The sequence below is a fragment of the Neofelis nebulosa genome, chromosome X, assembly GCF_028018385.1.
Source record: "Neofelis nebulosa isolate mNeoNeb1 chromosome X, mNeoNeb1.pri, whole genome shotgun sequence".
NCBI classification, from domain to species: Eukaryota; Metazoa; Chordata; class Mammalia; order Carnivora; family Felidae; genus Neofelis; species Neofelis nebulosa.
In genome coordinates, this window is record NC_080800.1 from 102,157,560 (window position 1) to 102,183,953 (window position 26,394).

The 26,394-nt window shown below is 45.5% G+C and overlaps 1 protein-coding gene across 6 annotated transcripts in view; it reads right to left on the reverse strand.

Annotated features, from left to right (window-relative positions):
* Positions 1–26,394, reverse strand: part of TENM1 (teneurin transmembrane protein 1) — a 789,989-nt gene that overhangs the window by 33,549 nt on the left and 730,046 nt on the right. For all 6 annotated transcript variants that reach the window (XM_058713217.1, XM_058713216.1, XM_058713215.1 and 3 more), the window contains 2 exons: positions 12,294–12,660; positions 10,354–10,864 (listed from right to left, as the gene is read on the reverse strand). In XM_058713217.1, the coding sequence (XP_058569200.1) occupies positions 10,354–10,864; positions 12,294–12,660 (878 nt within the window). The remainder of the gene's footprint in view (positions 1–10,353; positions 10,865–12,293; positions 12,661–26,394) is intronic.

Sequence of the window (26,394 nt, forward strand, 5' to 3'; positions counted from 1 at the left end):
TAAACAAAGCACTGTACCTGGAGGGCGTAATGCTAAGTGAAATATGTCAGACAAAGACAAATAGTGTATGATCTCACTTACGTGTAGAATCTAAAACAAAAAAGAAACCGCACATACCAAACTCAGAAAATATCAGATTTGTGGTTACCAGAGGTGGGGTGGGTGGGGGAATCGAAGAAAGGTAGTCAAAAGGCACAAACTGCCAGTTAGAAGGTAAATAAATACTGGGGATGTAATGCACAACATGACGACTATAGCTCCCACTGATGTATATGGTATATAGGAAAGTGCTAAGAGAGCAGATCGTAAAAGTTCTCATCAGAAGGAAAAAACGGTTTCTCTCTCTCTCTCTTTATGAGATGATGGATGTTAACTAAACTCGTTTTGGTAATCATTTCTCAATATTAGAAGGCAAGTAATTAGGCTGTACACCTTAAGCTTCTACAGTGCTGTGTGTCAATTATATCTCAATAAAAATGAAGGAAAAATACCCCAAAAATAGCCCTGAAGCACTTTATCCAACACACTGACATACCCCAGTTCTGCCAGTCAGTCCTAGCCATCACATTTGGTGGTATCTTTCACGTGGTGTCTCTGTCATTTGTATGGTCCTAGGTCTAAACATATAGCCCACCTCTCTTCCGTGGGGTCACTTCCCAAGGAAGAGTGACAGGCGGAAGTACTCATCAGTGCATAATTCCCACAACTTTGGAAAGTTTGCTCAAAAGTGGATAAGAAATAAAGGGAGCCTTTGATTTCCTATGGCTTACTTGAGGTTTTTCTCTCCGTCACAGGGGAATGCATGTTTCCAGACTGAATGTCAAAGATACAAGTTTAATCAAAACCTCTTATGTTGTGTGTTTCCCTTTGGTGCCTGCATCCTTTGGTGCGGAGTACAAGCCAATATGCTGCAACCCATCCCCTCAGGCCACAACATGGTAGCAAGCCCCTCCTTCTCGTGGCTCAGAGTAGCACTCGCTTAACGAGGCCTGCAAATGCTGGCTGGTGAATTGTGTGATCAGGTGATGACTATAGTCTTCATAGTCATCAGAAGCGGGTCTAGTAAGATGAGATTTGCCATCAGATCGTCCCTCCCTGTCGCGATTTTACAGAATTCTGCTATTGAGGGTCTCGCAGGACACCAATCAGTGAAGAACTGAGTATAACTCCTGTTCTGCTCAGCACCTTGATAGACCATGTGCACCTGGATGTGTGTACGTGTGTGTGTGCACGCGCATGCCCCCATTGGAGCAAAGAAGACATTTGTAAAGGAAGTTCAGAAGTCATTCTGGTCCTGGAGGTGCATATAGTTTCGTTGTGGTAGGGTGATATTTACACATTATGAAAAATATATTTGGTCTGATATTTTCTCACAAGGGATAGCCTGCCCTGTTCCCTTGAGGACAATTTAAGCCAGAGCTAAACCATGCAGCGTAAAAACTAGAAGCTCCTCCACCTTGCTTTGAAGAAAATATTAAAGATTATAGAAGGAAATTCATTACTTATATTTTAAAGGAAAACAGGCCCTTTTCCCTTTCTTATGCCAGAAACCTAACCAACCTAATATAAGCATTCTGTGGAAAATGCTGGAGTCCCCTTCCTCACCAATAACTTCATTTGGCTTCCTTTGATTCGGCTCCAAGTCCATAATGCCCTTCTATCTCCACTTGTCCTTTATTCAATAAGTATCAGTCTCGTGTGAGGTACCAGAGGTACAGTGCTGAATGAAATTCAAAGCCTAGCGGGGCAGATAAGACATTCACACAAATCACTCTAATGCCAGAATATTGCCATGTGCTTCTGTAAACAAGCTATAGAAGCTCAGAGGAGGTAGAAGTCTTTCCAGCTGGGCTGAACAGAAAAGGAAGAGAAGGAGATGGTATTTAAATTCTAGAAGGTAGGTGAAGCTCAACTCTTGGTAGGTAGAGATGGGAGTGGAGAGGGAGGCATTCCAAAGAGAGGTGATGGTATGAAGAAAAGCATGCAGGTGGCTGGGATGTCCTTTAAAAGAACTGGGTTGGGGCACCTGTGTGGCTCAGTCAGTTAAGCGTCTGACTTCAGCTCAGGTCACGATCTTGTGGTTCGTGGGTTCGAGCCCCGCCTCGGGCTCTGTACTGACATTGTGAAGCTGGCTTGGGATTCTCTCCCTCTCTCTCTCTCTGCCCCATCCTGCTCTTTCGCTCAAAATAAACTTAAAAAAAAAAAAAAAAGGAATGGCTTGCTGGGGCACAAGGTTCCTCTAGGAGGGTAGTGGGAGATAAGGTTGAGAGACATGTTGGAACCAGAGCAGAGGGGAACTGGGGTACCAGGCTCTGGAGGAAAGCAGGTAGTCAGTAGAGAGTGGAGAGACATAGAAGCCTTTTAGGGAGAGAAGAGTGTGATGAAAGCAGTACTTTGGTGGCAGCAGATCTTAGAAGGGGATATGTGGAGCGGGAAGGCATGTTGGAAGGCTGCAGCCTTCGTCTGTGTAGGAAGATGGTGGCCTCTTGCCTTTATTCAGTGTACTGTGATGGCCCATCATTGGGATTTGTCTTCCTCACTAGTTTGTAAGCTCCTATCCATAGAGGGAGGGCACCCCTGTCTCATTCGTGCCTGTTTTCTCTGGCACAGAGTAGATTCTCGCTACATCTACTTGTTGAGTGAGTGAAATAAAATGCTACCAGTGGAAACGGAAGGGATGGGTGGATACAAGAGCCAATGTGCTCACAGAAGAGACAGAGCCAGCTACGGTGGTACCGGGAGGCCAGGCTCTGCCTATGTAGATGTCCTATGCGCTGCAGCTAATCCTTCCTACCAGCCTCTGGAAGCTTTCCTACCGGCCTACTGGAGGCCGGTAGCCTCTCTTCCTTCTGTTCACTCCCTGTCGCTCTTGCAGTTCTCCCCAGCGTGACCCACGACAGTTCTGTCTGCTCATTCTTGATCCTTATCAAGGGCATAAAGCACATACATGGAGAGGTGACTGAGCAAAGGTGTTGAGAGTCTCTGTCTCAGGAGACCTGACGGGACGGTTGACAATTCTCTGTTCTTGTTTAACTGAAATCCTTCGCCTGCCTGGAGACAGGGGGCTGGACCACGTGGTGCTTTAGTTCCCTCCCTACTCTGAGACTCTAGAAAACACTGGAAACATTTTGATGTGTTTAGACTGATTATTCATTTACATAACCAGTTCTCCATGGGAATCACATCCTATGCCCAGGCAGGTGTATCCCCCAGAGGCATGGCTTGCTTGCTTTGCCCCTCCCCCCTACTTCTAATCTTACCAGGGAGGAGGGAGAATCCCTCATTAGCCACCTTCCATAAAATCGAGCATTTATAAAATAGCCTAGAAGGCACTCAGAGCTATTATGAGGGCCTTCCAATTTGTCAGTGGATGGCTTTTTTTGGGGATGGCAGGGGGTTGTGCTAACAAGGGCCGGAAAGAGAGAGAATACAGTAGACCAGGGATCAAGAAATCATGTAAAGTCACAGTCTCGAGTGGACGGCTCTCACATGGTCAAGGGCCTGAGGAACTATCTGCTCAGCCTGGACCAGCAGCAGTGACACACTGAAGCTTTGGCCTCAGTCTGGGACCTTCCCAGTTTAGTATAGTAGAAGCCTCTGCCAGGGAAATGCTTGGGAAACAAGCAAGGACATCCTGGCCGCTCTTGCAGGCTCCTGGGCAAAGAAGGCTTGCCTGCTGTGTGTTTGCTGGGCCCCTCCCGTGGGCCCCCGCTGTGGCAGGGTCATTGCAATTAGGAACCCGCCAGCCCCCTCGGGCCAGAATTGCCTCCTTTGGTCGGTATTCCTGCTTTGACAGTCACCTCTCCGTGAGCCATTTGTCTGTGGTCAGCTTTCCCCGTGACATTCAGGACGCGTAGGGGCAGTCAAGCATCAAGTACTAATACTTGGGGTGTGCAATTTTGAGCCTGGTCCAAGTCAAACGGAATTATGAAAATCAATGAACTATTTAAACAACATCACATTACCTAATACAAGCCCACATACTACCACTGCACAAGATGCATTTTAAAACCCCATTTGGATGACCCACTGTCCAGGGTCATCCGTGTCATTTCTTCTCCCCATCGCCACAGATAATCAGAAGCTGGATGGATTGCTGGCTTAGCTACCTGGACGCGGCAGTCCTCCGTCCTGCCAAATTTTGCTTCTGTTTCTGCTTCTCTGTCTCTCCTCTCAGAGCACAATTTCCATTTCCACCTTGGCAAACAGTCTGTCCCCTCTGGCCACAGAAGGCAGCCTCCTCACCTCGGAGAAACGCTCGAGTTCTGTCAGGAGGGCCTGGCAGCAGCGGCCCAGCCATACTCTAGCGACCTCGGCAGGGCTCTGACCCTGGACTAGAATAGTGGGTCCAATTCTGGGTTCCCCAGCTTCAGAAGGACAGAGAAAAACTCGAAGGAGTGTTCAGGACTGGCTTAACGCCTTGGAGGATAAAAGTGAAAGAAGTCAGACTCTGTATAGAGAAGACCGTAAGAAGAATCAGTTACGTCGTGCAGGGTGGGAAACTGCTCATGCGTTTCTGTGTGGGCAAGAAGGGACAGGGGCAGTGTCACATTGGGCACTGACGTTCGGCACCAGAATGGACTGCTTCAGGAGGAAGACGGGCTTTCTCTCCATAGATGCTTTTCAGTTAGGAGGGTTTCAGCATAATCCTGGCTGGAGTTAAGGTGGGAGGAGGAAGAAGTGGGTATTTAGCCCCCTTTCTCTCTCATGGTGCTATCACACTCCTCGTTCCCTGCTCCTGGAGGGAAAGTCTAGCTCCTCAGACTTCCCATGGTCACTCTTAACAATCCCAGATCCTCCTCTTTTTTCTGGAAGGCAGTGAGGGTAGTAGCGGAAAGAGCACTGAACTGGATGCTCAAAGACCTGACTCAAGGCTCAGCCGGTGAGCAACTGTGAAAAGGGGAGTGTGTCCCTATCTGGGCCTTAGTTTCCTCATTTGCAAAGTAACTTCTTTTAAAACATTTTTTTAAAGTTTTTATCTCTTTTGAGAGAGAGAGAGAGAGCGTGAGCAGGGGAGGGGCAGCGAGAGGGGGAGAGAGAATTAAAAGCAGGCTCCGTTCTGTCAGCGCAGAGCCCAACATGGGGCTCGGAGTCACCAACCGTGAGATCGTGACCTGAGCCGAAATCAAGAGTTGGACGCTTAACCGACTGAGCCATGCAAGGGCCCCTAAAATAACTTCTAATGTCACTTTGTGGCTGTAAAACTCCATAATTACCCCCATGTGAATGCCTGCATTTCTCACCTCTTAGAGGCTCAACATTGATTATTTGGCAACAGTGATGTTGATACCTTTCACTCACTGCCAGTCAAGTCCTGGTAACAGGCCTGGGCTCCACGCACCGTATCTTGCTTGCCACACGGTGCCTGCATCAACGTGTTGCCAGTGGAAACCAGGCGCACAACCTGATCTGACCACAATATTCTATTCTCTATCTGGCATTGTCAGCTTTTCCCCTCTCTATTGGATCATTTTCATCGGTATACAAATATACTGTTACGTTGCTCGTTAAGAACAAAACTCCTTCAGCCTACCCCATTCTCCCTACCCCTGCTCCAATTTCCCTGCTCCTCTTTACAGCAAAGCTTCTCAGAAGAGTTCTTTTCTTCTTACATGCATCACATAATTTATTGCAACCATATCAATGTCATCCTTTACCCTTGAAATCAAATCCAAAAAAAAAAAAAAAAGTTACCACAGATCCATAAATGGTGCCAATAGCTTTGATCCAAAGGTTAAATAACCCGGTGTTCCCTTCGAAGCTTCCCCCCCGAACACAGTTTGAAGAATATATCTTTTTTAGTTTTTAATAATTTTACTTTTTTTCATCATGGTAAGTATACTGTTTATATCCCCGTACTATATCCCCCCTCCTCTCTGGTAACTACCAGTTTGTTCTGTATAGTTAAGGGTCTGTTTCTTGATTTGTCTTTCTCTCTCTCTCTTTTTCCTTTGCTTTCCTTTGTTTCTTAAATTCCATCTATGAATGAGATCATATGGTAGTTGTCCTTCTCTGACTTATTTTGCTTACATTATACTCTCTAGCTCCACCCGTGCTGTTGTAAATGGCAAGATTTCATTCTTTTTTATGGCCGAGTAATATTCCATTGTATACACATACCGCATCTTTATCCTTTCATCCATCGATAGACACTTGGGCTGTTTCCATATCTTGGGTATCGTAAACAATGCTGCTATAAACATAAGGATGCATATATCCTTTTGAATTAGTGTTTCTGTATTCTTCGGGTAAATGTTCAGGAGTATTATTCCTGGATTATAGGGGTAGATCTATTTTTAATTTTTTTTTTGAGGAACCTCCGTACTGTTTCCCACAATGGTTGCACTCCTAAGAAATCTTTCCTCATTGTCTCCAATCTCCTTCCTCTCAGCCACTATGATCTTCTTCTTCTTCTTGAGATATAATTCACATACCATAAAAGCCACCATTTTAAAGTTATACAATTTAAGGGCACCTGGGTGGGTCTGTAGGTTAAGCATCCGACTTTTGATTTCAGCTCAGGTCATGATCTCACATTGGTGAGATCGAGCCCCGCATCGGGCTCTGTGCTGACAGCCTGCTTGGGATTCTTTCTCTCCCTCTCTCTCTGCCCCTCTCCTGCTCGCACATGCACTCTCTCTTTCTCAAGAAATAAACTTTAACGTATATAATTCAGTGGCTTCCAGTGCATTCACAATGTGTGCAGTCATCACTACCACTTCTAGAACATTCCATCGCCCCCGAAATAAACCCCATCCTCTTTATCAGCCAATTCCCATTCCCTTTCTCAGACCCAGGCAACCACCAATCACTTTCAGCCTGTATGAATTTGCCGTTTGTGGACACTTCATCCAATATTTGTCCTTTGTGACTGGCTTCTTTCAGTTAGCATAATGTATTTGAGGTTTATCCATGTTGTAACATATGTCAGAACTTCATTCCTTTTTATGGATGAATAACATTCCATGGTATGGACGTACCCTATTTTGTTTGTGTGCTCGTGTCCTGATGGACAACGGTTCTTCACACTTCTTGGCTATTATGAGTAACACTGCTGTGAACATGTGTATATCCATTCTCTCTGAAACCAGCTCTGCTCAGGCTTTTGTCCCCCATGGGGCCACGGCACCTGCCCTTCTTAAGGTGAACAATGACCTCTACAGTGCTAGATTGAATGGTCAATTCTCAGTCCTTATCTTACTTGACTTATCCAGAGTATCTAACACAGCTGAGCACTCTTTCTTGTTTTACTTGGCTCCCAGGACATCCTACTCTCCTGCTTTTCCTGCTACTTCACTGGGCTGTCCATCTTGGTCGCTTGCCGGTTTCTCTTCATATCCTCTGCTCTAAACGTTGGTGTGCTCCAGGTCTAGTCATCATCTTTTCTTCTTATCCCATCTCATGGCTTGAATACACTCTAACCACTGGTGGGTACCAAATGTGGATCTCCAAATTTGAAGTCTCCAGCCTTTCCCCTCAATTCTAGATGCATATAGCCAATTGTCTACTTGATATTTTCACTTGGATGTCTAAGGAAACTGATTACATCCCAAACTGAACTCCTGATCTCCTGCCCAGTATAATGTATTCCTTGCACACTCTTCCTCATGTTGATAAATAGTTCAACAACCAGTTGCTCAGGCCAAAACCCTTGGAGTTCTCTCTAACCCTCTTTCTCTTTACTCCACATCCAATCTATCAGTAAGTCCTGCTAAATCTACTGTTAAGATATACTTAGCATTTTACCACGTATTGCTGCCTTCAGTCCCTGGTCTAAGTTGTCATCTTTTGCCTGGAGTATTGCAGACCCCTCCTCTCTCCACCACCGGGCTCCCTTGTTTCCACCAGACGGTCTGATGTATTCAATACAGACTGATTCTTTACAAATTAAGTCACATTACATCATTCCTTTACTTCAACCTCTCCAGTGGTTCTACATCTCACTTCAGGATAAAAGTCAAAGTCTTTACAGAGTACTACATAAAGTAGGCCTGGCCACTTTACCGATTTTATCTCCCCACTATTCTTACTCCATTCCAGTCACACCGGCTGCCTTAGTATTCCTTGAACACATCAGGTTGGCTCCTGCTGCAGGGCCTTTGCACTTGCTATTCTCTCTGCCTGGAATGTTCTCTCTCTCCCCTCTTCCTAGATATCTATATGGCTTACTCCTTTATGTCCTACAGGGACGTACTGAAATGTCACCTTCTTAGTGAGGCCTTGTCTGACCACGCAGCCCAAAATAAAAACCCCTTCGGCCCCACTCTCTTGATCTCCCTTACCCCGCTTTAGTTTTCCACAGGACTTTATCACCATCTGAACTTCTGTACATTTTATTGTCTCCCTCCAGCGTAATGTAAGCTCTACAAAGGTAGAGATTTTTTTAAAAACATTTAAGTAGGCTCCATGCCCAACGTGGGGTCAAACTCACAATCCTGAGATCAAGAGTTGCGTGCTCTATGGACTGAGCCAGCCAGGTGCCCCGAAGGTAGGAATTTTTATCTGTTTTGTTCACAGCTGTATCCCCAGCCCCAGGGGGATAGAGTACTTGATACTGACTGGCACTGATTAGGTGCTCCATAAATATTCGTTGAATAAACTGGTTACTTTTGTTTTTTCTCCCCTCTAGCTTTATGGAGGTATAATTGACAAAGAAATTGTATATACGTAAAGTGTACAATGTGATGAATCGATGACTCAGCGAATGAATGGTTGAGCTGCTATTTTGAAAAGTAGTTAATACTTCAGCCATTTCTCGTTGCTTGACCGAAGTCAACCATTAGCTTTCGAAACAGTTGTTTAATTTCAGGTGCGGTGGGATGTTGCATGAACTTTTGAAAAAGACATTCTCATTAGAAACTTTATCTTTCTTCAGGGTAGTGTATTTACAAATTTGGGCTCTTGAGACAGACTGTTGGGAGTTTGAATCCTGGACATCTGTGTGAACCAGGACAAGTTAACCGTTCTGTGCCTCAGTTTCCTCATCCATAAAATAGGCATACCAGGAGCACCTATCCCATGTTGTTATTCTGGGGATCAAGTAAAATGATGTACGGAAATCACCTAGCCTACTACTTGGCACATAGTAAACGTTCAGTGAACAGGGGCTCTTATGACTCTTATTAAGATGTAAGAGAAATTTTTCAAAAAATAGAGTAAGACTTGCAACAGCAACAACTAAACACGTATTTCTCAGCGAAACTAAAACAGCTGTCCAGCTTTTTTGTATAAGTGGCATTTCTTTGGGAAACGATCCAAAATGTGAAGGCCAATTGTTTTGTCCCTTTCCTCTGGAGGCCTGCAGGAGATTGGACAAAGCGCCTTCACGATGCCTGCCTCCTCACAGAACAGTCACACCGGGAACCCCTCATACTTAACATTTCCACTTGTCACGCTTTTCGACTTTAATGCCATTGCGGACTCTGGGTTCAGATTCCATAGATTATCTTCACTCAGAGCACTGCTTAAAAATTCAGCAATTCCCCTTTGTGGAAAAGATGCTTGCCAAGGGCTGGCAGACTAGCTTTCTAAGTGAGTTGACCTGCAAACAAGGTTGTCCGTGCTTGAAAAGGCAAGGACAATGGTCTCTTTCCGTGTCGTGACACCTCCTAGAAGCTTGCTGTCAGACACACCCTGTGCTAATTCCCAGTTAAACAAAGCCATCCCAGGTCCAGTCTGTGAACGCTACAACATGCCAGATTCTCTGACTCGTGCAGGGAAACCGAGGAAGCCCAGACCTGTACAGGGGTGTCTGGCTCCACATTTCAAACAAGCAGGCAATGGAGTGCAGCCACTCCTGTTCAGCGTTTGCCCTACATATTTCACACTTGCTTTCCAGGGTCTAGTTCTTATATTCTGACTTCTATTACCTCCCACAGCAGCTTATACTGACTTGGGCTTGGCTGGGCTTGGCACACGTTCATTTATTCGTTCATGAAACCCCACAGGGATCAATAAACACTAGTGAAGCCACACTGCTTCTTTGTTGCTTTCGAACTATTTTCTTAGTTTTGTTATTTAAATGAAATTCTACCTTGCTTTCCCAGCTATGCTGTAAATTTCTTGAGTATATGGACTTCTATCTCATTCCTGTCTCCTGCCGTGCCACACCTGCTTCTTCATTCAATCTATGTTTTTACTATTATGCTCTGCAAAACTGCTCTGGAGAAATGGGTTTGAACCCTAGGAGTTAGGTAAAATTTTCTCCGTGACTTTTGATTTTTTTTTTTTTTTTATTGTGGTTCTTACGAGAAAATAGCATGCAACCCCCGGCAATTACTAAGCCATTTCCCCACTATAATACCATTTCAAATAAAAGCTTAACAAAGCCTACGCTGAGAATGAGAAACTTACTCGTAAACGGTCGTCCATCCATTTTCATTACTTTTGGTGGCTAGAAGCCCCGTGTTTCCAGGATAGGTCATCACGGCCAGATTATAGCCTTGGGCTGACACTCTTTTCAGGACTCCATTGCTGCTTATGGTCAGCCAGTACACCTGCCCACCGGGCACCACAAGCCAAAGGGGGATCCCACCTGCGTCACGGCGAATGTGCACAGAATTGCCGTTGCTGCTGGTAACTGCACCTAAGTCACCTTCGGCATTGTAGGTGAAATTATATACATAGTCCCTTGTTATCAAGTTCAAGGTGTGCAGGTGGGTTCCATTGACAGTGAACTGGTAGAGCTCCTGGTCAGCAGGTGAAGCAATCTCATAAAGGTTCATGTCGTTCAGGTGGGCCTGGTTCCTGCTAATGGTACGAATTCGAACATTCCCAAGGTCTGCGACATAAAGGGTACCGTCGGGTGACACTGCTAAGGAGGAAGGGGCTTTCATCTTTGCATCTTTGGCATAGCCGCCATCCCCTGTGAGAGAGAGACCGTGGTTTTAATAATCGTCATCGCAAGCATTTCTAAGAACACAGCCATAAAGAGAAATCTCTGTGCATCAGTAGTCATTTTAAAGGGAACAACCAGTGAACCAACACTCTCTGCACGCCCCTCCCTTGACAAATCTGAAACTTGCTCAGAATTCTTGAGTCAGTACCAGTGAAGACGAACCGTAAGATGCGATTATCTCAGTTAACACCGGTTTTGTGACATCCTCTACCCTGCCGTTCAGTGTCGTATCGCAAGATGCGAAAAAACAGCGGATAACGGGAGCCACGCGAAATCTGGCTGGAAGTCCAGGCGATTCATGCGTGTCAGTGCTTGTGGACCTGCCTCAGGACTTTGCAATTCTACTGTGCCTAGAGGACCCTTCTTTGGCTCATGCCCATGGTCACATTGTCAAAGTACACTAAGTCTGTAAGTGCAGCAATTATTCAGAACATCAAATTTGATAACTGGAATAAACATCAGATTTGCCCTGAATGAAAAATAGAAGTTAGCAAAATAACTATAAAACTAATTGTCCAGGAAAACATTGGAAATATTGATCCAAAGTCGTTACTGACCAAGTTGCTCACTCTTGATTCCTCTGGCCCAAGGAAAGGCAAAGGTTAAGAGAATGATTCGGGCCTGGGTGAGCAGTTTAACAGGACTGCAGGTAGCATGGAGGGATCGCCACATCCCAGCAATAAATGTATCGGTTGGCATTTAGAGGACTGTTTGCTATCTGGAATATCTGCTCCATGTTTGGGGGAAAAGGCTCTTTTTGAAATATATTTCAGTTGGAAGTAAAGGGCACTACGGGTTAGGGAGAAAGGTTTGTTTTTTGGCTTGTTTGTTTTAAGCGATCAAAGTAGCAGAGTGATGTCCTGAGAAACATCCACTGTGGGAGTTTATTTTGCCCCTGTGTCCTCCAAACAGCTTGTTCTAGTCTCTTTGGCTTTCAAATAGCAAACACGGTTAATTTGGAAACCAGTCACTTAGGGGAAGTGAGTTTCGCCTTGGGTAAATCAGTAAATGCAGGTTTTACCTACTGTCCTTTTCTCCAAAGTACAAACAGTGTTATGATCTTACATTCATATAGTGATCTTAACTTAACCGTATCAAGATTTTGTTACACTAGTTTATCCTCAAGCCAGCAAGGTGATAAAACCGAGACAAGCGACCTCTTTAACAGATGAGGTGAGCGAGTCCCCAAGAAGTTTTGGGGCTTGCCCAGCATCACTCGGTCGGCTGGTTGCAGACCAACAACCAGACACTAGGCTTCGTAACCCCAACCCATCGCTTTCTCCACTCGCTTATCCCAGGGTCCACAGGCAACACTCTGTTTCCTTTTGACTCTTCTGATGCGCGTTTTTCTTTTGGAAACAGAGAGGGAGCTGGTGAATTGCTAAAAAGGTCATACCTGAGAAACAGTCACAGTTGGGGTCAATTTTGCAGTCACAGTCAGTGGGAGCACCGGCTATGATGGAGATCTCTCCATTGGTGGTGACCTGCTGAATGCGGTTCACTCTCCTCTCGTCCGTCTCGGCGATGAAAAGCAGCCCGCTGTGGGACACGCCGATGGCCCTAGCAGACTCCAGAGTGGAGTGAACTGCCACCTTGCTGACCAAGAAATGATCGATGCCTGGCACCTGGCAGTGAATGGGGCGCCCCGCGATGATCCGCACGCGCCTGTTCTCAGAGATTTGCAGCACAATGTTGTTATCCAAGACATACAATGAATTGTCCATGGGATTGACTGCAAGGTCTGTTGGCCACTCTAATCGCACCTGCGAAAAGAGCAGAACACACACCGTTAGGTTACAATTTCTTTCCAGGGGCAGTTTTACCTTAAAAGAAAAATTGGCTTATCGCTTCCCTATCTCGTGAATTTCAGCAACGTTGGTCTGGCAAAGCTGGGGGAGGATGGTTGATCACATTTTCTGGGGAAACCTATTTATCATTTTTACTATTTTCAGCATAATGTAAATTCATTTTCAATAATTCCGGAAGGATCCTCTAGAGTCGTGTTTTGCAGAATGTGGTCTCCGGACCAGCAGCAACGGCATCACCCGGGAACTTGTTAGAAATGTCAGTTCTCAGGCCCCAACCTAGACCTATCGAATGAGAAACTCTGGGGGTGGGAGCCCAGTCATCTGTGTTTCAGTAAGCCTTCCAGCATATTCTGCTGCACACTCAAGTTTGAGGACCAACGTTCTAGGGCTTCTGTGTCACTAGGAGATACAGTTCTCTCTTACTATTCTGTAGATACATGGAAGAACAAAGTCATAGAGGCTTCTGGAAAACATGGCACTGGAGAAACTAGATTTTACTCTAACAGCAACCTTTGGGGACAGGACCTTCCGTCAGCACAGACATAGCATCCAACTTGTGGAACACTCAGGCACAACCTATCAGCTGGTGATATGGGATCCTAAGTTGTAATGTACTGCCATCTAGCTTGACCTGGTTCACTCCATCTGTCCCTTTTCTTGCAAACGGGTTGATCTGTTCTTTCATTGAGTACTACCTTCTTTGGGCTAAGTCTTGTGGTAGGCTTTGGGGATTCAGAAGAATACTATGACACATCCTCTGCCCTCAAATGACTCATGGTCTAGCAAAGCCCTTGGAAGGGTCATTAGGTATTGACTCTCCATGTTATGAGAAAGAAACAGCAGAGAGGGTATGAAAGCTCTTCACTCAGATTAGGAATCGGGAGGTGGGGAATTCCCAGAGAAAGTACTACCCGAAATGACCGGTAGGAGAGAAATGGGATGAAAATGGCGTGGGGTGGGGAGGGGGAAGTGTTGAAAGCCATCCAGGTAGAGGGAACAGCATGGATAAAGGTCCAGAATTTACAGACATGTGGCCCATCCAGGTGACTACAAATAATTTGGTAAGTCTAATATATGCTGAGCATATGGGAGTAGTGAGCAATGAGAATCAGGCGGCAGACAGTGTCCCCCTAAATTCATGTAACCCCTAATGTGACTGTATTGGGCAACAGGGCCTTTAAAGAGGTTATTACAGTTAAATTAGATCATAAGGGTGGGGCTTTAATATAGCAGGACCGGCGTCCCTATAAGAAGGGGAAGAGACACTAGGAGTGTGCAAGCGTAGAGAAAATGCCCATGTGAGGACACGTAGAAGGATGGTCATCTGCAAGCCAAGGAACGAGACCTTGGGAGAAACCAAAGCTGTCAACAACACCTCGATCTTGAACTTGTAGCCTCCAGAACTGTGAGAAAATAAATTTCTGTTATTGGAGCCATCCGGTGTGTGGTATTTTGTTATGGAAGCCCTAGCAGACTAATACACCAGGTAATGAAGGGATGTGCATGTGCAGCTTTATTCTCATGGCTGTGAGACATCACTAAAGGGCTTTAAACAAGAGTGTGACATAGCTGGGTCCTAGAGGAATCACACTGGCTGCTTTTGAGATCATATTGGAAGAGGAGGTGAGAGAAGAGGCAGGCCCATAATTAGGAGGCTCCTGCAGTGGTCTAGGCGGGGGGATGATAGTACCTGAAATAGAATGGTAACAGTGGGGGATGGACAGATGTCGATGGATTTAAGGCATGTTAATGGCAATGAGGGGCAAAAGGACTGGTGTGTGTGTGTGTGTGTGTGCGTGTGTGTGTGCACGCGCGTGTGCGTGCGTCCGTGTGTGTGTGCGTGTCGTGTGTCTTGTGTCTTGTGTCACGTGCTGTGTGCTAGGCTCTTGGGACACACAGGCCAACCAAACATGGCTCCACTCTAGTTCCTTCCTGGATACAGCAGTCAGCCCAATACTTGCTTTGACATCTCCTCGATAGCTCCTCATCACTGGGCACTTCTCCAAGAACTGTGTTACAGCACTCTCCGCCCCACCATCCACTTACTCTATACTGTATGGCTCTTCTCTTGGCTTGGACAAAGGCAGACAAATCTGGCTCATTCCTGGCCAAAACAGTAACAGTAATGTGGCTACTCTTCTTACCTTGAGTGAAAGCCCAAGGAAGCTTTTGTTTTTCTCATTGAATCCAAAGGTCTGAAAAGAAGATATGGACTGCCACTGTGCTGGAGGCCCCCTCTGTCCCGGGCTGGAGGAGGCCTGACGTTCAGTCAGTAATGAAGTGAACAGAGGTCAGTGTGAGATAAGGCCCTGCCTCTAATCTTGTCTCTTAATGGAGGGCAACTGGTGATGTTGCAAAGACAAAGGTTGTCTTTGGCCTTCCCTCTCGTACCACTTGGGGCTCTCTGTCCCCGTTTCGGAGTGTCTCTCGCAGACACCCAGCAACCTCATTCGGCCGCATGTCTCTGCGTGCCCTCAACCTCCACATAGCCTGGCCTTCCCTGGTCGGTACCATGTGCCTCTGGGCAGCTAGGAATTTGAATGCTAACGGAGTAGAAAGCTGAGTTGTGTTATGCATGTTCTACAGAGCCTTTCAGACTGAGGCCATTGGATAAACATTAAACACCGGCTTTAGCAGCTCCCGGAGCAGTTTGCTGTGATGTGTTCCTCAGCACGTCTGTCTGAGGCCCGTGCCTGTCAGCGCCCTGCCACTGAGAGGGAGAGTGAGAGCTTGCTGCTGTGGAGGGTGCCCACTCCTCTGCCGTGCGCCCCCTCTTTGGATCTCCATAAACACTATCGCTCTTGTACAGCAGCTGTCTGTGTGAGCTGGTCCTATGGAGCACGGTCCCCCAGGAAAGAAGCTGGGGCTGGCTGAGGAAGAGGAAATGAATTCATTTCAGTATAGCACTCCTATTTTGATCAAGTCTGAAGTCAGTGACCCAGAAAAAACAAAGCCGGCAGAAATGACGTTCTAATTATCTCCGCTCTGAGAGCTGAGGCCAGGGCAGGGGCCGGGGACGGCACACACCTGGCAGGAGTCAGAGAAGGACATGTTTTGGACTCTGTTCTCTGCTGTCAAGGCTGCCTCTGAGATAAAGGCTGGTAGTTGGAAGATAAGCCGTTAAAGTCTCCAACTTGCCCAACCCGATTTGAGTCAATACTGTCGGTGTCATGTTTATTAGATTTAATATCGCCTCAAAAATACACCAGCCATTGTGTCTGTTTGTTTTCCTTTCTGTCAAATAAGTCACCCTCTGGCAGTTTCCTGTGACTAAAGTGGCCTTTGTGCTTCTGAAACGGTTCTGAAACACTTTCTGTACTAGCTACACAGAATCCCTTTAATTCCCATTTGATTTGGCTGCGCAGCTTGTCTATGAAATCTGCTCAAATGAAAGACGCGTGGCTACTTAGTAGTCCAAGGTCTGCCTGTTCACAAACTGGACCTTTTCACCTCTCTTAGGTTGTCAGTTCCTTTTATATCCTTCTCATGTCCAATACTCCCATTTCCAGGTAATTTTTCAAGGAGCTGGTGCTTTATACCCACACAACAGAAGCACTATGTTAACTACCGAGGCATTTCCATACCACACAACATATGGAACGGAGTCCTTGAGCAGGTTCTGGCAGTCAGAATCAGCATCTATCAGTTGCAGAGAGACCCTGGAATTCTGTGGTGCCAAGGTAGGGCTAAGGTTAATCCCTGAGGGTTGCTGACATTTGTCCAACTGGTTTCTGGGGAGAAATAAACATTTCTTTTGGGGGGGGGGAGTAGAAAGGGATGTACGAGCAGCAGAGAAGCTCTGGAATCCCTGCCTAGTGACCCGGCCTGCAGGCAAACCATTTGGCCTAATTTGTGGTGGTTGCCCCACCTTGTAAAAATACATTAATTTGTCTGAAATGTCACAACATATTTATGCTAAACTAGCATTAAAGGTCATTGGCGTAGCCACCAGCTGGTGGAATGTGCCCATCTCCTGACCACGTTCCCTGAGAGGTATCCCTGAGCAGGAAGGAGCTCTTGGTCTGGATGTCAAGCCTTGACAGCACTGTGGCTTCCTCTGCTAATTGAAACTTTGCCTTGAAGGGACTTGACTCTCAGGTCAGCCAGTCCCGTGGTTGGTTTAAAGATCCAGCTAATTGTGAGCCCAGTTAACAGTATATAAAGCAGCAGAGTCCTAGAGGGGAAAAAATCCATATGTAAAATCAATATTTATTTATTTATTTTGAGAGAGAGAGAGACAGAGAGAGACAGAGAGAGAGAGAGACCGTGTGTGTGTGTGTGTGTGTGTGTGTGTGCACGCGCGCGCAAGCGGGAGAGGGGCAGAGAGAGAGAGGGAGAGAGACAGAGAATCCCAAGCAGGCTCTGCACTGACAACACAGAGCCCGATGTGGGGCTTGAACCCACGAACCATGAGATCACGACCCGAGCTGAAATCAAGAGATGGACGCTTAACTGACTGAGCCACCCAGGCGCCTCTGTAAAAGCAGTATTAAATATGAGCCCTCAGTGAGACTAAAGTAGGAAATTCCTCAATTATAAGCTTAATCCGACGATGTTAGACACAGCGTTGTCTGCTTGGGCTCACTGTACTGAAGATGGAAGGCCAGCTCCTTCCTGTACTCTGTGTAACCCTAGGCAAATGAGGTTCCCTCTAGGGGCCTCTGGTTTTGTTATCTGCAACAAGGAAAAGAAGCTAACGACGGTGTCTCTGTGAGAGTTACTGCATGGATTAAATGAGACAGTGTTACTAGGTGCTCAGTGCAGTGCCTGGACAAAGTAAGGGATGGTAATTGGGATTAATATTAATACTGGTTTCAAAGTCATAGACCTTTAGAGCTAGAAGGAACCTAGTCCACGCGGCATTCAATGCAGTTCCCTTTCAGTTCTGTTTACCAGACTTCAGCTGCCCATATAACGTCTTTATGAATTTTGCCTCACCCATCCACCACTTGCACTATTATTGACTTAATACCTTTCTTTTTCTCCCCCAAATTTCTTTTTTTAATTTTTTTTAACGTTTATTTATTTTTGAGACAGAGAGAGAGCATGAACAGGGGAGGGTCAGAGAAAGAGGGAGACACAGAATCTGAAGCAGGCTCCGGGCTCTGAGCTGTCAGCACAGAGCCCGACGCGGGGCTCGAACCCACGGACCGCGAGATCATGAGCTGAGCCGAAGTCGGACGCTTAACCGACTGAGCCACCCAGGCGCCCCCCAAATTTCTTTATTTATTTTGAGAGAGACAGAGACAGCATGAGTGGGGGAGGGGCAGAGAGAGAGGGAGACAGAAAATCCCAAGTGGCTTTCGCACCGATGGTGCAGGGCTCTAACCCATGAAACAGCGAGATCGTGACCTGAGCCGAAACCAAGAGTCAGACGCTTAACTGATGAGCCACCCAACTGCCCCGACTTAATATTTTTCTTTAAATTGACTTATTTTTTAAGTATAAATAGGTGCTGCCCCTTCCTTTGAACTGATCCTAGTCGATAGCATCTACAAAATTACAGGCCCACTCATGTGAGCCTTTAATAAAAGTACTGTTTATCGAGTGCTTCCTATGTGTCAGGCTCTTTGTCCAGATAATTACTTTATATGCTTAGAGCAATCACTTGAGAAAGAAACTCATGACATCCCCATTTTTAGATCTGTGTTCTTAGCCCCTATGTCATCTGATTCTTCACCTAGAAGAGTGGATGCACTTCTTCACGTTCTCCTCGCCAATTCTGGTTTCCCCTTTACCTCATTTGAATCAATCTAAGAGCTGTTCTCTTTGGCTGAGAAGGTCAAAGCTTATTAGAGGTTGAGTGATTGGTCTTTGTTTCTGTCATTTGTCATCTTTCGGTTCAATGCTTTGTGGGTGCCTACTCGGTGCCAGGTGCTATCATAGAGGGAAAGAAAATAGGTCCCTGCTCCTCATTAGCTCACAGTCAAGTGAGGGAAGGCAGATCCAGAAACAGCTCATCTCAGTAAATGTGGTGAAGTGCCGTGATACACACATGCCCAGAGTGACACGGGAACACTGAGGAGGGAGTCTGGGGCACTGGCTCCTAGAAGAGAAAATCCGATGTCATCTAAGGTACGGAGGTGAAGCGACGTGGGAGGAGTGACTTCAGCAGAGGGAAAAGAGTGAACAAAAACAGGAGCAAGAAACCATACGGGAGTGGGAAAAATAACACAGGTCTGGGCTGCTAGAACATAAGGTAAGAGTACTGGTGGTAATGAAGTTTAAATGTTTGCCAGGGACTAGGTTTAAGTTTCTCCACTGAGGCACGACTGTCATTTGAGGCCAGATCATTCTTTGTGGGGATGTGGGGAGGCTGTCCTGTGCATCGCGGGTCTCTGGCCTTTATTCACTAGATGTCAGTAGCACCTTCCCTAGAACCGGGACAATCAAAAATATCTCCAGACATAGCCAAATGTGCCCTGAAGGGCAAAACTGTCCACTGTTGGGAGTCCCTGGACTAAGCCATGGAGGGCTGTCTATGCTGAGGACTGAGGACGTACACCGTTTGAGGAGTCTCTGAAGGTCCTGAAAGTTGGGGGGCTGACACAGTCAGGTCAGTCCTTTAGAAAGATCACTTAGGCTGCAGTTTGGAAGGCAGGCTGGAGGGAGACCAGACTAATGCAGGAGAGCCGATTTGGAGGCCAGCTAGTGAATTACATTCATGCGTTAATATAGCCATCCATCCAACCACCTGACAAACACCTGAGTGCCGACCTAGTCAGGCCTAGTCCCTGCCTTCGTGGTACTTAGAGTCTGGAACACTGCTTCTCATTCTTTTTTTTTTTTTTTTTAAACTTATAAAACTCTTTGAGAATCTGATGAAAGCTATGTACTCTCTTTGTAGGAAAAGGTTCAGATGCAGTGAAAGGAAGTGTTTAGGAGCTCAGGCTCTGGAGTTCAGACTTCCTGGGGTAAAATCCCGTCTGTTATTTGCTAGCTCTGTAATGCTGGAAAAACTCAGTTAACTTGCTTGAGCCTCAGTTTCCTCATCTAGAAATTGGGTAGAGTAATAATATCTTCTCAAACATTTATTATAGGCATTGAAAAAATCTCCATAGAGCACTTACTTAGCATAGTGCATGGCACACAGAAAGAGCTCTGTAAAGGCTAGCTATTTATTTATTCTTCTATGGAGATGCCTGTATTTCTTCTGGTCCCTAAGTGTCGCAGTGTTCTCTTGGTTATCTCATGAACTTTTGAGTGCAATCACATAGTAGTCACGGTCTTTCAAAGTTCCCCTGTTTCTATGTCACCAGCCATTTTCCCCCTGTTCATTTATTCCATTTCTTAAGAATCCTTCTAAGCTACGTGTCCTCCAAGAAATTTGGCTTATATTGGGGTATATTATTTCACATACACTTGTCAGCCAATTTCACAGCTAATATTTTAGCTTATTAGTTGGATTCCCCACTGTTACTTGTGACAGGATTCCTGGTACAATTCCAAGTGTGGAACATGCTACTTCAATTACTTCCCTCTCTTCTGCCAATGAATATCTATTTATCCCATTTTAGGCACTGTGCTAGGCACGAGGGAGCCAGTCTAACCAAGACGTGCTGGATCCTGCCCCCACGGAGTTTGCTAGCTCCATTTCCTTTATTTTCTAGTGTCCGCAAGGGGTTGCAAGTGACATACAGTAGAAGACCATTTCTGTTCCATTCCATCCACTTCAAGAAATTAACTCTCATGGAAGAGCCTCAAAAAAATATGTCACGACTGTTACTCTACTTTACAGTTGGCAACGAATGCCAATAACTTCTTTTTCCGAAGTTTGCCCATGCTGCAGAAACCAGTTGTTTCCCAAAAGGCCCTGTCTCCCCACCCCACACACGACACCTCTACTCTCCGTCCTTTGCATGTTCAGCCTTATGGCTCATTTGAAAAACGACTCTGATTTTGATCTCTTAGGCCTCTTCAGGAGGAATTTCCGGGCAACGTATGATTATCTCTTCTGTAGTACACCAGCCCTGGGGAAGACACGGTGACGGGACTGACACCTCCAGATTGTTAGCATCACTTTTTGTCAGTTTTCAAATGGCCTTCTCGTTTCTTGACACTGATACTGTCTGAGCTTCTTCCAATTTATAAAAGAGTGAAAGAGCCGTCTGGACAAAGTTTGGTTTTCTGCAGTTGGAGAGCATGATGACACCTTTAAGAGTGACGGCTCTTATTGATCTGGCTTTTAAAAAGTGGAAATTATTAGAAGATGAAATACACCAGGATTACACGGACTTGTCAACTGGCAAATGATTTCCCATTTTCTCAGATCCGCACTCTTGTGTTTCTTTGAATAATAGCTGGGGAGTTGGAGGAACCTCTCAACCTTCGGTCAAATGCATTAGCATGGTCGGTCTTCATGGCTGCCCAATCTGAATAACGGGCATTTAAGTCACATTATTCATTGCCCATAAATAGTCGGGATCCGTCTAATCAAGAGTTATGATTGGACTGAACTTGAGAATCATTCTGTCACAGAGCCTACAGATTAAATTACATCTACTCCAACGTTCTGAAAACATTCTGGTAGTGGAGGAACAAAGCGAAGAAAAACAAACAACAAAGAGCTTCAAAGTAGCCCTGGTGTATTTCATCTGCTAATAATTTCTACTTTTAAAAAGCAAGATCAATACGAGCCATCATTCTGAAAGATGTCATCTTGCTTTCCAACTCCAGAAAACCAAACTTTCTCTAGATGGCTTTGACAAATCTGAAGAAGTTCGGGCAGTATCAGGGTCGAAACAAAATGTTAAATTTATGGTTACTAAGATGCCTGTGGCAGACACTGCTGGTTCTAGGCCTACCCTGTCGCCCACTCTTTCCTCCTTAGTAGTAAGTCTCCATTCTTTAAACATCTGGGCACACTGCTGTCTACAACAGAAGGGATTCCGGCTCACTTGCAGTTCTGTGTAGCCGTGTGATAGAGTTCAAGGCAACAAGATGTAAGAGGAAGTGTGGAAGTATCCACATTTTTATTTTATTTTTTTTATTTTTTTATTTTTTTATTTATTTTTGGGACAGAGAGAGACATAGCATGAACGGGGAAGGGGCAGAGAGAGAGGGAGACACAGAATCGGAAACGGGCTCCAGGCTCTGGGCCATCAGCCCAGCCCAGAGCCTGACGCGGGGCTCGAACTCACGGACCGCGAGATCGTGACCTGGCTGAAGTCGGATGCTTAACCGACTGCGCCACCCAGGCGCCCCAGTATCCACATTTTTAAGGTGACGCTTTCGAAGGCTACTTAAGGAGAGCTGACCTGGTTGGAAGGAGGCTCTTTTTTGCCCTTCTTTGCATTCTGCAATATGAATACACGGGTTGCGAATTTTAGCAGATGTCTTAAGCCACGGGCTGGCCATGAAAACGGAAGCTATGTGCTAGGATGGCAGGGCGGAAGCAGAGGAGCCTGAGTCCCAAATGGCTCAGGGAGCTGCCAGACATCTAGTCTGGCTGCTTGTGTTGCTTAGGTCAGTGTTGTGTTGCAGGGGGTTTCTGTTACTCTCAGCCTAATCTAATCACAATGAAGAAAACGTTCTCTTAGGTTTTGTTCTCGACTGGTGTTACGGACCACACCACTATGGTCAAACTGTTCTGACAGATTTCGAGTTCTGTGTCTCTGGATAGATCACCGGTGTTCGCAAAATTAAATTGAATGGAAAGAAATTAATGTCTGAGAACGACTGACACATATGGCGAAGTCCACTAGGGCAGCCCTTTGTTAAGACGAGTAATTGCTTAAACTTAGTGATTAACCCGAGGCATTCTTGAATACCCAGTGCTCCATCTCTGGGTACTACAAGCTTCTTCCAGCTTCATGACTCATTCAGACCCAATGCTTCTTTAGTATACCATAAATACACGTTTGCCTTCCTATATCCTGCACTAGGTCTGTGAGTCCTCAAGGGCAAGGATGAGGTCTCATTCATTTTTGTATTCCCAGGATCTGGTATTACAGCTGGCAAATGTTTGTTGAATGAAAACATTACTGCCTCATCGACTGGACCATTTGAAGTTCACGAAAGCATTTAAAAAATTACAAAATTCAAGGGTGCCTGGGTGGCTCAGTCGGTTAAGCGTCTGACTTCGGCCCGGGTCATGACCTCACCGTTTGTGAGTTCGAGCCCCGCGTCGGGCTCTGTGCTGACGGCTCAGAGCCTGGAGCCTGCTTCGGATTCTGTGTCTCCCTCTCTCTCAGCCCCTACCCTGCTTGCGCCCTGTCTCTATCTTTCTCTCGCTCTTAAAGATAAACATTAAAAAAAATTAAAAAGATTAAAAATAAATAAAAAATTATAAAATGCAAATCGGTTGTAAGAAAAACTATTTTTCATCAACTCGTTTGAGTCAGTAACTCTGGGTTTCAAGAGACCCACTGAAGTTAGCGGGAATTGGCAAATTTCCTCAACCTTAAGAAGTGCATTTCCTACTTCCTCCATGTTTTAACTTTTCTGAAGTCAGAATGTGTCTTATTAATTAATGCATACATTTAATGGAACATTTCTCCCCTACCACCCAAAGTTGTCAAATTGATGCTATCTCTTACGATCCATGGTGTCTTAGAATTGACGACATATGGTATTCCCGCTTTGGTCTGTGCACTTTGGGGATCTTTGGGACTCTTTCAAGGAGGTCTGTGAGGTCAAACTATTTTTTTTTAATAATACTATTTGCTTTTTATACTTTCTCATGAGTGTACAGTGGAGTTTTGCAGAGGGTACCTGTGGCTAGCCTATCAAAACATTCATGATTTCAATTTTTTTTTTTTTTTAAGATTTAAGTAATTTCTACATCCAGGATGCGGCTTGAACTCAGAACCCAGAGATCAAGAGTCACGCGGTCCACAGACTGAGCCAGCCAGGTGCCACCACCGTTTTAATCTCTAATAAGGCAAATACGAATACATAAAACCCACATACAGAAAAGTTCTTTGAGGTCCCCACCAATTTTTAGGAGTGCAAAGGGGTCCTGATGCCAACAATCTTGAGAGTGGTTATCCTACCGGCAAAGAAACAGCGAACGAAGCCATTCTGTTATATAAGAGTTTCATTCAAGCTCATTAAGGAAACAAGCATGCATCCCTTCCAAGATGGTTCCTGGGGCCATAAACTCTGTCCAAAAGCACACTGACAGAGTGGCTGAAAATCTGTACTTCCTCTAGAGACCCAAGGCCTGATGGGTGCTATAAAAGTTTGTTCTCACAGGCTCCCTCAGAGCAATCAGCACGTACACACTCTCTCTGAGTCTGCTGTGTAATTGCCACTACCTCATCTTAATAACAGGCATAATTGCTCTGAGTTTCCGTCGACCCTTTCTTGCATCTCCTCTCCGAAGCCTCAATTTTGGAAATGGCACTTGTGAATACACAGAATGTTTAACCACTTCCAGTTTTCAATTTACAGTCAAAGTCATCTATCAGCAGGAGATGAAGGCCCAGTGTGAAAACTACAGAATGTCCTTCAGACTCCACAGCTAATTTGTTTGTAAATTTGATTGTTATTGTAAGAAGAACATATTGTACATGATGCTACTTGCCGATTTACTGTTTGTGTCTCTCTGTATCTTGGATTTTATCATTAGAGTCAAAGAACTTAACCCTTTTAGCACTTCTGTGGGGGGGGGGAGGAACATGAAAGCTTTACTGTCTTTTCCTTTTGAGGGTCTCTCTTGTTTTAATTTCACATGTATTTATGAAATACCTACTGTATATTCAGCACTGTGGGAGACATGCACACAGAAGGCAAGACAACCAGAGAACGGTCCACGGTATCGCGAGATAAAATGTGGGGGCAGGTGATGAGACCCTACATTCTGAGTGAATTCAGTCAGGAGAGGGCCACCGTGGGTCTTCATGCAGTGGGAAGTGGGGATCTTGTTTTCCTAAGAGCCAAGGCTTTGCCTGAAAAGGAGCCAAGGACTTAGAAGAAGCTCCTGGAATCATTCTGTGGTTTCTTCCTGCTGAGAAGTTGCAGAAACTTGTCTTTTGCAGGTTGTTAATATCATAGTATTGGCTCGACAGAATAGACCGAGCTTCCAATTCCCTTTGGCATCTAAAGCAATTTATAGGCCAGAAGTATGACTGCACAGCTTTTATGAAATGGTCTGATTTCATTGATCAGCCACTCCAAGATTATGTTTTCATTTTCGTAGCTATGGCTAACCCTTCTTTCTAGTATAATATTCAGGAAAGAACTATTAAAAAATTTCACCACGGAGATGTTAAGATATAAGTGGGCTGGGTTCTGAAGGGGAAGAGAAATATCACAACTCACGATGGCTCTACTCAAAGTTCATTTCAAGTTAGACCAGAATTCCACAGATTGTCTCTCTTATCTTACCTCTGTAATGTTTCCAAATGATAAGGATACTAATAAGAGCAGATGGCCTAATGAACATTTAGAGGAAAGATTTAACTGGTCCTATTTTCATTAGGCCTCCAGTGTGCTTCTGGGTTTTGCCCACCACTTCCCTGTGTGTGATACAAAACAGCACGCACTCAACAGATGGCCCAGCTCAGGCTTCATGCTTCCAGAGCTCTGGAGACTGGCCACCTGACCACTTACCATGTGTACAGAATCATTTAAGGAAGCAGGCAGGCTACCGACTTGAGCCAGAACAAAAGCAAAAAATGGTGATGAATATTGAGTACCCAAGCTTCAACAAGAGGGGAGTCAGAATCACTCTCGCACACATGTCGAAGAGCTCTGGTTGAGGTTTTCCAATAACACCTCCTTATGGATTCAAGAATGACGAAATCCTCTGTGGCACCCGGTCCACTCCAATGAATGTTTCATCCAAACCGTAAGCACATCTGAGTGACTCTGCCAGCAACAATGACATGGAAGTCTAACACCTCATTGCACCGTGTGTTAGTTATTAAGCTATTGTCTCACAGCCCCAAACTCACCCCTTTGGAAGTTGCTTTGTGATGCTGGGGTTGGGACTCTGCTAACTCCATTTCTTTTTGGCCAGCTCGATTTCTGATAGGGCCTGACAATATGGGAAATAAAGCGATTCTGGAAAGCTAGAGGAGGGAGAAGGGACTTGCTCCTTCCTGCTTGCTTTCTGTTTCAGTCAGCACGGCTGCAACAGTAGCTCTTCATCTTGGCGGCAGGAGCTGCCTGCGCGTTCCAGCTCCTATCTATACCCCGAGAATCAGTCTCGTCATGCCACCTCAGAGGCACCAAAAGCAGCTGGCTGGCCTCCTCTTCTCAGAGGAGAAGGTCCCACTTGGAGAGAGCAAATCCTTCTAGGTTGACAGCTCCAACCGCTTTCCTTTGCTTCCCCAGCCCTAGAGGTGGTGGCTGATACCTGCAGATATTATTTCAACCTTTTTTTTCAACTCTTGAAAACCCATGCAGCCCATTCCCTGTATTAAATTCTCTCTGTTCAAATAACTAATGTGATTTCTGGCTTCCTTTTTTTTTCTTTGAGAGAGAGTGAGAGAGAGAGAGCACAAAGGAGATGGGCAGAGGGAGAGAGAGAGTGAGAATCCCCAGCAGACTCCACGCATCAGTGTGGAGCCCAATGCAGGGATCGATCCCGTATCCTGGGATCATGACCTGAGCTGAAATCAAGAGTCGAATGCTCAACTGACCGAGTCACCCAGGCGTCCCTGACTTCTGTTTTTCTGACTGGATTTTGACTGATATTCACAGCATGAAGCCACTTACAAGGACAGAGGAAGAACAGTACCC